Source organism: Chiloscyllium plagiosum, unplaced genomic scaffold, assembly GCF_037043375.1.
Source record: "Chiloscyllium plagiosum isolate Xiang-an unplaced genomic scaffold, Cpla_swu_hap1 HiC_scaffold_24, whole genome shotgun sequence".
NCBI classification, from domain to species: Eukaryota; Metazoa; Chordata; class Chondrichthyes; order Orectolobiformes; family Hemiscylliidae; genus Chiloscyllium; species Chiloscyllium plagiosum.
Window position 1 is genome coordinate 18421257 of NW_028270162.1, and position 12072 is coordinate 18433328.

The 12072-nt window shown below is 41.9% G+C and overlaps 1 protein-coding gene across 3 annotated transcripts in view; it reads left to right on the forward strand.

The window, feature by feature from the left end:
• The window catches only part of LOC122562579 (rabphilin-3A-like), a 311952-nt gene that overhangs the window by 254525 nt on the left and 45355 nt on the right, over window positions 1-12072 (forward strand). For all 3 annotated transcript variants that reach the window (XM_087999953.1, XM_043715536.2, XM_087999954.1), the window contains 6 exons: window positions 752-919; window positions 4538-4621; window positions 6533-6595; window positions 6754-6954; window positions 10146-10225; window positions 11104-11178. In XM_087999953.1, coding sequence (XP_087856079.1) covers window positions 752-919; window positions 4538-4621; window positions 6533-6595; window positions 6754-6954; window positions 10146-10225; window positions 11104-11178 — 671 coding nt within the window. The remainder of the gene's footprint in view (window positions 1-751; window positions 920-4537; window positions 4622-6532; window positions 6596-6753; window positions 6955-10145; window positions 10226-11103; window positions 11179-12072) is intronic.

Below are 12072 nucleotides of genomic sequence, written 5' to 3' on the forward strand. Positions count from 1 at the left end.
GTTCATAGTTCCTTGAAAGTGGAGTTGCAGGTAGACAGGATAATGAAAAAGACCTTTGGTAAGCTTGCCTTTATTGGTCAGTGCAATGAATATGAGAGTTTGGAGGTCATGTTGTGGCTGTACAGGACATTGGTTTGGCCACTTTTGCAATACTGCGTGCAATTCTGGTCTCTCTGTAAGTGAAGGGAGTGAAGGGTTCAGAAAAGATTTACAAGGATGTTGCCAGGGTTAGAGGATTTGAGCTATAGGAAGAGGCTGAATAAGTTGGGGCTACTTTTCCTGGCACATCGGAGGCTAAGGAGTGACCTTATAGAAGTTTATAAAATCATTAGGGGCATGGATAGGGTGAATAGCCAAGGTCTTTTCCTGGGACTGGAGGAGATCAAAACAAGAGGGCATAGGTTTAAGGTGAGAGGAGAAAGATTTAAAAGGGACCTACGATGCAATTTTTAACGTGTATGGAATGAGCTGCCAGAGGAAATGGTGGAGGCTGGCACAATTACAACATTTAAAAGGTATCTGGATGGGTATATGATTAGGAAGGGTTTAGAGGGATATGCGCCAATGCTGGCAAATGGGACTGGATTAATTTAGGATATCTGGCCGGCATGGACGAGTTGGATTGAAGGGTCTGTTTCTGTGCTGTAAAATTCTACGACTTTACAATCCTGTTGGAGTGCCTGTACTTATTCATCTTACAACCTGCCTATGCTGACTTATGAGCTTTAATTTTCCAACCCTTCCTTTTCAGGCAGTGATGTTGGGTCTGTGCCTACTGGACGAGCTCCAGCCAGTTCCGTTGCATCAGGACGCAGACCACCAGAGTCGCAAATGGCAGCAGGTAGTGAACATGGTGAAAGTGAGAGTCAGGGCGGGTACAGTGGTGACATGGAGAGTGACACCAATAGGAGCCCAGGAGGTTAGTGAAACAATTAAAAATTGAAGGTGTTTGATTTCTCTTGAACTTCCTGCAGTATATTGCTATTCTCTTTCTCTCATGCTTACTTTCCTCTGCTTCTGTGTCTGTTAACTTTTTATCCTTTTGCCCGTTCTCTCAATTCTTTTCTTTAATCTGCACTCACAGCATTCTATCTCTCGCTAGCTTTATTTTCAGACAGCTTTGCGTGTATAATTGACTGAACATTAATTATGTGATAATCTTCTCATATCCTCATCAAATGGCATGTTGTTTCTGTGGAACATGAATGACGCACATTAGCTTTTAAGAGACTGCCTTCACAGATTAATGCTGTTTTCAGCATTATACTATACCATAGAGAACGTTAACTGCAACACGATTTGAATTATTCAAAGGCACTTCAGAAGTGATTTATGTATTTTTTCAAGATTGTGCAACCTACAATCCTCAATAAAAAAAAGGGATCAATACCTGTGGATGATATTCCTCTGAATTACTCTGGCAAATGTGGTCCCATTTACAGTCCTTTATTGGGATTTCTTAGCGGCACGGTGGCACAGTGGTTAGCACTGCTGCCTCACAGCGCCAGAGACCCGGGTTCAGTTCCCGCCTCAGGCGGCTGACTGTGTGGAGTTTGCACGTTCTCCCCGTGTCTGCGTGGGTTTCCTCCGGGTGCTCCGGTTTCCTCCCACAGTCCTAAGATGTGCAGGTCAGGTGAATTGGCCATGCCCGTAGTGTTAGGTAAGGGGTACATGTAGGGGTATGGGTGGGTTGCGCTTCGGCGGGGCGGTGTGGACTTGTTGGGCCGAAGGGCCTGTTTCCACACTGTGAGTAATCTAATCTAATCTCATTATCTATCCCAGGGGTGGTTAAACTTTGCACATGGTGAGGGACTGGGGCTAAAGCAATAAATTGATACTTTAAATTAGAAGACAATAGAAATAACCATTAAAAAGGGCTAAGCATAAAAAAAAGCCAAGTTTTGCCTTTTTGGTCAACAGCTAGAGAGCCAAGATTCAGTTCCAATTGATGATCACTATAGAAGGGTGCAGTGACTGAGGCCAAGCTCAGGAATTAGATTTAACTAGCACTCACCTTGGATTGCTTGCCTTGTACAAACCTCATGCTGGCCTTGGCAGAATTCACATTAAAAGAAAGGTTAGAACTGAGTTGACCTTTAGCCCGGGGTTCCCTGCTCTTCCTCTCCCATACTTCTATTCCTTGCCCATTTTTACTCCTCTCCCCATGCCCCTCCCTTTTAGCTCTGACCCCTCTCACTCTTTCTCTTATTCTGTCCCTTTTGACTTCAAGAAAATGATCCAGGGCGTGTCCTGTCTTTCTGGGGATACTTGAATGAAATTTGGGAAAAGGTGATTCCTTTAGTAAAAATGAAATGAAATAAAAATTAATGGCAGCCTACCATTCCATTCCAACCTTTCACCCTCACAGCCAAGCTCACAGTTTCACTCTGCCATCTGACTCCCATTGCCTTTTTACTGTGATGTGACTGTCATATCCTTCCTCCCTGAGCCACAGTCTCCCTGAAAGTTTCCTTGGTTTGGACAAGTTGAGTAAGTAGGCAAATGCATGGCAGCTGCATAATAGTGTGGATAACTGTGACATTATCCACTTTGGTAGCAAAAATACAAAGGCAAAATATTACCTGAACAGCTATAAATTGAGGGGAATATGCAGTCAGACCTGGATGTCATCACTGAAGCCACTGAAGATACGCATGCAGTTGCAGGAGGTTGTCAGTGGTTAGCACTTCTGCCTCACAGCGCTGGGACCTAGGTTCAACTACAGGCTCGGGTGACTGTCTGTATGGAGTTTGCACATTCTCCTCATGTCTGTGCGGGTTTCCTCCCGCAATCCAAAGATGTGCAGGTTAGGTGAATTGGCCATGCTAAATTGCCCGTCGTGTTAAATGCATTAGTCAGAGGGAAATGGGTCTGGGTGGGTTACTCTTCAGAGCGTCGGTGTGGACTTGTTGGGCCAAAGGGCCTGTTTCCACATTGTAGGGAATCTAATCTCTTATGTTGGCTATGAAAGCAAGAGGATTCAAGTCCAGGAGGAGGGTTGTCTTGCTGCAACTGTACAGGACCTTGATGAGACCACATTTGGAATATTGTGTGCAATTTTGCTCTATCTGAGGAAAGATGTTCCCGCTTTAGCAGGAGCACAGGAAAGGTTTACCAGATTGATTCCTGGGTTGGAAGGACTGGCGTAAGAGGAGATGTTGAATCAGTTAGGTTTATATTTACTGGAGTTCAGAAGAATAAAAGGGGTCTTGTGGAAACCTACTAGACAGGAGAGGTGGAGGAAGGATGTTCCTGATGCTGGGGACAGCATCACGGGTGACAGTCAAAGGATATGGGGTAAACCATTTGGGACTGAGCTGAGGAGAAATATCTTCACCTAGAAAGTGGTCAGCCTGTGGAAATGCCTACCACAGAAAGCTGGTGAGGCCAAAATATTGTGTGATTTCAAGATGATGTTGGTTATAGCAGTGGAAGCTATATGGAGAAAAGCAGGAATAAGTTAGGTGATCAGCCATGATCATAATGAATAACACAGCAGGATTGAAGAGCTCCTATTTGCAATGTTTCTTTTCCCAAACTTGGCCAACAGACCTACCGCTGCAGTTCCAGGCCCCAGGATGCTCGCTGCTCTTCTAATCATTTGCTGGTTCTCGCTCACATTTGTTGCTGATGGGCTCATCAGTAAGCCTGCAGCAGCAGACACAGGAGAAAAAGGCTCTGATTGGAGGAGTAGCCCTTTAAAATCTTACACTTAGACTTACCTATATTTAAAACTCCGGCTTATGAATCTGCCAGTATTACACCTGTTGACCTGTATAAAATACCCACAGCCTGTAAGGTGGACGCCCTTAGCTACCCAATACACACTTAACTCTCTTCACATTGTTGTGACTTTACCAGGTTAACTTGAGCAGTCCACTCACCCTCTCTGCAAAAATAAATTTAAGCCTAACCTTCCATTTTCTAAAAGTAGCTGTCTTTCCCAAATCTTAGAAGGTTTCCTCAAACTTAAGAGGGTTTTGTTTAGAAAAAGTACCTCGAATTCTTGAAAAAATCTCTGCACCTTCTCTTCTTCAAATAAATAATTCCAGTCACAATCAAGAGTGAAACATCCCATATATTTACTCAAGGAACATTTAGTTCTCTTGGTAAGCTGGCCAGCATATTTTCTTAAACTAACACCCACAAAGTAGTTTAACCATTTATTCATTTTATGACAGTTTGTGGAATATTTCCTATCCAAAATGTTTCTTCTGAAACAGGATATTGTGTCTCATTGTGTGAAATCCTTTTCAGTATAATCAATGTGATCAGTACTGCATAAATGTAACAAATTATGTTTTAACACAGGTTTTGAGCACTAAAGTAAACCATAGAATGTTATGTTTCATGGGGTTTATGCATATAACCGCCGAACTTTGTCACTTGAATACTTTAAAGGATGTTATATTATCTTCTGTCTGAGTTATGCCATAGTTGCTGTAAAGTTTTTTGTTTAAATTATTTTTTCAATTTTTACATACGAAAGAAATAATCTTCTCGTTGACATCAGTTCTTACTGACTTTTTTTTCTCAGGTGGACGACGCAATGTTTCAGCTCCGGGTTCACGTCCTCCCTCAGCTTTACACCAAACTAACCCTGCACAGCCATTTCAAGCAGGTAAGTAACCCCAGAGATCAGAGTGGGCAAAAAGAAAAATGGTCTGAAAATTAGTGGCTGAAGACAAGAAGCTGAAAAGCTTCTGTGATAAGGAATCATTTAATTCCAGCACATTCTATGTCTAATGAATGCAAAAGCCCACTTCAAATTAGCGAAGCCATTCCTTCAGGTGGATAGAAACATTTCCTTCCCTTTATTTGCCTTCCATTACTGTCAAGACGATGGTGATTTGATACAAAGGTACAAAGTGATCTCAGCATTTCAGCATTCGAGGTAGTTTGTATGCCTTCATCTGTATTACATGTACTAACAACAGGGTATGGCAACATCCTTTCCAGAATGATTTTCATGCAAAGCAAAGTAGAGCAAAGCAAAGTCTGATTGCATAGGGCTTGTGTGGGAGAGCTGTCATAGCTCCTTCCCATGCCTTGCCAACCTGTCAAAACCAAAGAAGAGAGTAGATGGGAATTTTAAAAACCCAACAAATATGAAATAGTTTGTCTGCTTTTCTTTGGCTACTTTGTGTGTCAGCAGGAGCAGATTTCCACTCTGGTGTCCGCAATGCCATTCTGATGCTTTCCAACCACTTATTAGAGAGGGTGGAAGCCCATGCCTTTGCATCCCCAACAACCTGGGGCTTCCTACATTGTGGCTTCTGTTCAGAGATGTTATTACACACTGCTGGAACAGATGGGTCTTAAACCCAGGCCTTCTGGTTCACTACCAGTACAAATCTAAGATGGAAGCCAGCAACCTTGGTCAGTATTTAACCCATGAAGGAGCTTCCTATTTGTTTGGACAAACAATTCAAAACAGGAAGAATGAGTTAAAATCTCCAGGGCGATGGTTTGCTGCTCATGTTGCCCAATGAAGATTTGTGTTCCCACCTCTCTTCTGACAAATCCTGAACCAAAACAGAAATTGCTGGAGAAACGCAGCAAATCCGGCAGCATCTGTGAAAACAAAAACAGAGTTAACATTTTAAACTGGTGAAGCGTCACTGGGCTCAGAACGTTCATTCTGTTTTTGTAGCCAGATGCTTCCAGACCTGCTGATTTTTTCAGCACTTTGTTTTTGTTTCAGATCTCTAGCATTCACAGGTCTTTGTTTTATCCTTGTGAAGAGGTGATCTGATCACATTGGCTTTCTGTTCATTTTAAATGTTAAAATCTATTCATAAATCTTCCTCAACATCTGAGCAATGTGCTTTTCTCTAAAAATGCACAGGAGTCTTCACTTGTAGGGGAAGGAAAGTCTAAAGAAGGCTCCATTTTGTTCAAATTCACTACAGAAGATAAAAATTACGGCAAAAGAGAGGGTGGAAGCCCATGCCTTATGTTTGGTGCTTGAGCTATTCTTAGATAACACAAACAAGACTGCTTACTGTGGCTCACTGAGTGGCAACATGAAATAATCTGTGTTTTCAAAGTGCCTTGCTGGTCCAGCCTTTCCACTCTGTCCTTAAACCATGTGTTTAATGCTGTCAGTAGAGGTACATTAATCCAAACCTCTTACATGGTTCTCCATGAGCAGAGGTTTGCTACTAACTCTCAGACAGTCTCAAAAGATCTCCACCGTCTCCTAAAAATGATTTATTTTGTACACACGCTCACACTCCCAGACAATGGCAACACCACAACAGCCTGCCAGCAAGGAAGATACAGTTAGAAACCTTGTGCCTGGTAATATACAAATACAAAGTTCAAAAATAGCAAACATCTTGGTTTTGTACAGAATAGACAAATATTTTCAACAACAACAAAAAATTCCCCTAAAAGTTTCCTTCATCATTAGATTTCATTAGGTCTCTTTAATGAAATTTCAAACTTTTCTTTTGTGCTGTCTTTGTGAGAGAGCTGTAGATTCTTTTGACATGTCAGGTTGACATATTTCTGGTTTCCCTATTCACAGGTGTGTCTGGAACCTATAGACCAGGTCAGGGAGTGACTCCCAGATATCCTGAACAAATGTCAAGTAAGACTGTTTATAAGCAGCTCTATTCTCAGCATCTCATTTCAGTTCTTCCTTGTTCCAGTTTCATCTTGGATCATATGGTCATCCAGCAGGTCCTCAACTTGAAGGGATAAAGAAATAATTCTGTTCTGTCTTTTTCCATTATTTATTTCTGCCAGTGGTAGGGTCTCCATCCTTGTCACATTCTGTGACCAACCAACCCACCCCATCATCAGATGCAAGTTATACCCTAGTGAAGGAGGAGAGAGCTGTCCGCCACCATCCACCATATACAGCATCAAGTACAGCCTCAGCACTGCCTCCTTCCACACAACAGCAGGAGAATGAAGATGAAGATCCTTATGACTCAGATGAAGCCAGTGAGTGATGTTTTGATTGGCCGATTCAAATGAATTCATTAATAAAGACCATTAAATAGCAAGTATAATCTACTCCAAACATATCACTGTTGCAATGAAACTAAAAGAAAAATACTGGTGAAAAGGCACAGAAGACCAGTTATAACCTCGAGAAATTAACTCACACAAAGTCCGGTTCACATGGCACCACTGTGCTTTTTGACCTAATAGTACTCTGATTTTAAAATTCTCATCATTATTTTCAAATCACTTCATGCTCTTGCCTTTCCCTGAGCTTGTGATGTCTTTGAGCCTAACCAGTCCACCAAGATCTCTGCATTGTCATTATGAGAGGGCAGCAGAATCTTCACTGTTGTGAGGTGTTGGTATTATCACTGGACTAGTAATTGACAACCCCAGGCTGATATTTGGGGGACATGGGCTCAAACCCCACTATAGAAGACGGTGAAATTCAATAAAAATGTGGAGTGAGAAGGTGGTCATATGGCAACTATAAAAGCCAATGTTGGTTGTCATTAAAAAATCCATCTGGTTCACTAATATCTGTTAGAGAAGAAGATCTGCCATCCTCACCCAGTCTAACCTACATGTGACTCCAAGCCCACAGTGATGTGGTTGGCTCTTAACTGCCCTATGGGCAATAAACGTTGGCCTAATCAGCAGTGTCTACATGCCATGAACGAATGTTTAAAACAAAACCCCTCCAAGTCTGGCCTCTTGCCTATTCTGCTTTTCCACCTTTCAATGACTGGTAGGCAAGCCTTAAACTGATCTCTAGAATTCCTTCCTAAACGGCTCTGCTTTTCTAATTCTCTTTCTTGCTTAAAGTCAGTTCTTAAAACCAACTTCTTCGAACAAGCTTGTCATCACCTGTCTGAACATGGTATTTAATCCGATTATGTTTCGCTGAAGCAAATTGGAACTTTTACCATGTTAAAGGTGATGTAAGTACATGTGGTAATATTTTGGGCATCAACATGATATAGGAGCTCTAATTCATTATGCTTTAATAAAACCACTGGAATCACTTGGAGAACATGAAACAAATAATATAGATATGTTACTTGTAAGATGACAGGTGCTGCTGTGACAACAAATATTTTCACAGCTGTATAATGAAATCATGATTTGTTTTCACTTTGAATATACAGACACACCCAGAACCTTTGTTTTCCAATTAGTCTCCTCTGCATTTTGTCAGCGAGACAACAATCTGGCTGACGGTGATAGAAATAAGGCTTAGTTAAGTCTTCAGGTATTTTACGAGGAAGTACAGTTTGCTAAATATGAACAAATTTAAAAGTTACTTACTTTGCCTCATTCAATCATGAAATTAAAAGGGTTAAAATATATGATGATTTTAGTTAAATTCAATGCAAACATTTAAATGTCTCTAAGTCCCCACTGGAAATCCTTGTACCTGATACTTGGGTCGGCAGCATTTGGAAAAAATGTGTTTTAATTCTAATTTGTGGCTTTGTGTACCTCTGCCATTCTTGACATACCTCTGGCTGCTGTATTAAATGGGTGAACATTTCAAATGTGGGCGGCACGGTGGCACAGTGGTTAGCACTGCTGCCTCACAGCGCCTGAGACCCGGGTTCAATTCCCGCCTCAGTGTGGAGTTTGCATGTTCTCCCCGTGTCTGCGTGGGTTTCCTCCGGGTGCTCCGGTTTCCTCCCACAGTCCAAAGATGTGCAGGGTCAGGTGAATTGGCCATACTAAATTGCCCGTAGTGTTAGGTAAGGGGTAAATGTAGGGGTATGGGTGGGTTTCGCTTCGGCGGGTCGGTGTGGACTTGTTGGACCGAAGGGCCTGTTTCCAGACTGTAATCTAATCTAATCTAATTTAAATATAACAACAATAGGAGATTATCTCAGAAACGAACAGAAAACTAAAATGAACTTGCACTAATGGCAAGGGCCCAGAGGCGACTTATTGGAAAACTGCAGGCAGCAGACTGGAGTTGTTTGATACACGTTGGCAGAAATTAGAAAATGAGGTAAAAACAATGACTGCAGATGCTGGAAACCAGATTCTGGATCAGTGGTGCTGGAAGAGCACAGCAGTTCAGGCAGCATCCAAGGAGCAGCGAAATCGACGTTTCGTGCAAAAGCCCTTCATTAGGAATAAAGGCAGTGAGCCTGAAGCATGGAGAGATAAGCTAGAGGAGGATGGGGGTGGGGAGAAAGTAGCATAGAGTACAATAGGTGAGTGGGGGAGGGGATGAAGATGATAGGTCAGGGAGGAGAGGGTGGAGTGGATAGGTGGAAAAGGAGATAGGCAGGTAGGACAGGTCCGGACAAGTCATGGGGACAGTGCTGAGCTGGAAGTTTGGAACTAGGGTGAGGTGGGGGAAGGGGAAATGAGGAAACTGTTGAAGTCCACATTGATGCCCTGGGGTTTTATTTGGATAAAAGTAATGTACAAGGAGATGGCACAGATGAAATGGGTCAAAATGGCCTCCTTCTGTACTGTAAGACTTCAGTGATTGATCTAAATCACAACCTAGAAAGAGAAATCCAGTGCTAACCAGGAACTAACGAGGATGCCAAGAGTGAGCTTTGTGCAATTACATTCTGTAATTAAGAATTGAAAAGTGGGCAACGTTAAGCTGAACCTGTATCAGAATTAATATGATAGGTTTAATGGAAAGCAAGACAAGCATTTGGGGGAGGAGGGTAATCATGGTATTTTGATTAGAAAAGATGAGAGTCCTCAGGAGAGCATAAACAACATTGTGGACTGTTGGGTCAAATGGCCTGTTTTTATGTAATATTAGACATTGTGCTACACATAGAAGTCCAGATATTGTGCTGTGCATGTACAGTCATACACATGGTTAATATGTCTGCACTAAATTCTTTAGCTCACTATTTTATTCTATTTTGGATTAAAAAGTAGTAGACCAAGTGGTCATACAATAACACTATAAATGGCAGGGTTAAACATTTGTGAAGTGTACTATAACCTATCATCTAGAAAACCAGACATATATACCTCTGCATTGAGTACACTATATACTTAGTTAAAGTTATACACAAATCTGGAGTTTAAAGGCTAGAACTCATTTACTTTGATGCATGATGGCTATTAAAATGATTACAATTTTAACCCAATTGGAATGCTGTGAATGACTGTTTTGTTTTTATAACACTCATTGAAGATGGTTTTGTTGGTTGTGTTCACAGCTACATTGGGAGCACTGGAGTTCAGTCTAATATATGACCAGATCAACAATGCTTTGCACTGCACCATCATAAAAGCAAAGGTGAGCTGTCAACTTTATTTATTTTCAAATAGAATTTCATCATCAAATTCAAAATGTGGATACTAGGTGACCAAACGTAACAAAACAATTTCCAGTCAATTGTGAAATGTTCTTTTGTCCGAAAAATTTGAAAATTAATTATTTAATAGGTGACTCAACATACTTTTAGTTCAAGGAAACATTTGAGTTCCTGCTGTCTGACCTACACATGCAGCCCAGGAAGTGTTTATGGCAAGATTTAAGAGTAGGAATTCTGGAGGCACTAGATAATGGTCAGTTATGATTCAATTAGATTAGATTCCCTATAGTGTAGAAATGGGCCATTTCTACCTAGAAAATAACCCACCCAGACCCGTTTCCCTTTAACTAATGCACCTAACACTAGGGGCAATTTAGCATGGCCAATCCACTTGACCTGCATATCTTTGGATTATCGGAGGAAACTGGAGCACCCAGAGGAAACCCACAAAAAACACAGAGAATGTGAAAACTCTACACAGACAATCACCCAAGGCTGGAGTCAAACCAGGTCCTGGTGCTGTGAGGCAGCAGTGCTAACCACTGAGCCAGATTAAACATTGCTTCTGGAGGAATTCAGAGATTTATGATTGTATCCATTTCAGATCAACAGGAGGAAAACATTCATTTTTATCTGTGAAAGTCATGCATAGAACATGGTTGGCTGATGTCAGCCCACTTATGTGAGATGAAGTCAGCAGATTTTAATAGGCATTAAGCTGGTAAACCCCTTATCAAGCGGAATAGGGATATTGTTGGGGTTAGTGACCTCATGTTGTTTACATACAAACCTGAAACTGAATCTCTCAGTATTGTAACTCAAGTGCTGATGTGGCATTTTTGCCCTTTGTACATTACAGGGACTGAAACCAATGGACTCCAATGGCTTGGCTGATCCATATGTGAAAATACATCTCCTGCCTGGAGCCAGCAAGGTACGATATTCCTGTCAGATTGTAAACAGCATATTCTTAAGATTTACGACTGGTGAAACTGTTCTATGGCTACTGACGTACAGGGAGGTTTCAGTGCCACAGTGAATCACAGTGAGTTTGTGTTCTGAGGCTCTGTTACTTATAAACTATAGGAAATGTCTGTGACAGGTAACAATTGAAATGTCACATCTGTGCAACAGATTACATTGATATCAAGAATTAACAGGCCAAATTAATTTCTTGGCCAACCATTTTAACAATTATCAGATACAGTTATCAGAAATACATTGAGGTAGATATTTGTGCGTACTGTAAATACTCATACAGTGGGTGACACTGGGAGAAAGTGAGGACTTTGCAGATGCTGGAGAGTCAAAATTGAAAAGTGTGGCGCTGGAAAAGCGCAGCATGCAAGGTGCAGGAAAGTCAACGTTTTGAGATGGGGAAGGGGGCTGAGACATAAATAGGAGGATAGGATTGGGCCTGGGGGTAAGATAGCTGGGAGGGTGTTGGTGGATGCAGGTGGGGGTAATTGTGATAGGTTAGTGGGGAGGGAGGAACAGTTAGGTGGGAAAGAAGATGGACAGATATGACAAGTCAAGAATGCAGTGCCGAGTTAGAGGGTTGGATCTGGTGAGGGGAGAGGAGATTTGGAAACTAGTGAAGTCAATGTTGGTGCCGTGTGGTTGAAGGGTCCCAAGGCAGAAGATGAGGCATTCTTCCTCCAGTTGTCAGGTGGCTTGGATTTAGTGGTGGAGGAGGTCCCGGACTTGCATGTCCTTGGAGGGGGAGTTGAAGTGGTTTGCCACAGGGCGGTGGGATTGTTTGGTGTATATGACCCACAGATGTTCCCTGAAATGATACTGAATCGGTAGACCAATTTAGATGGTCGCA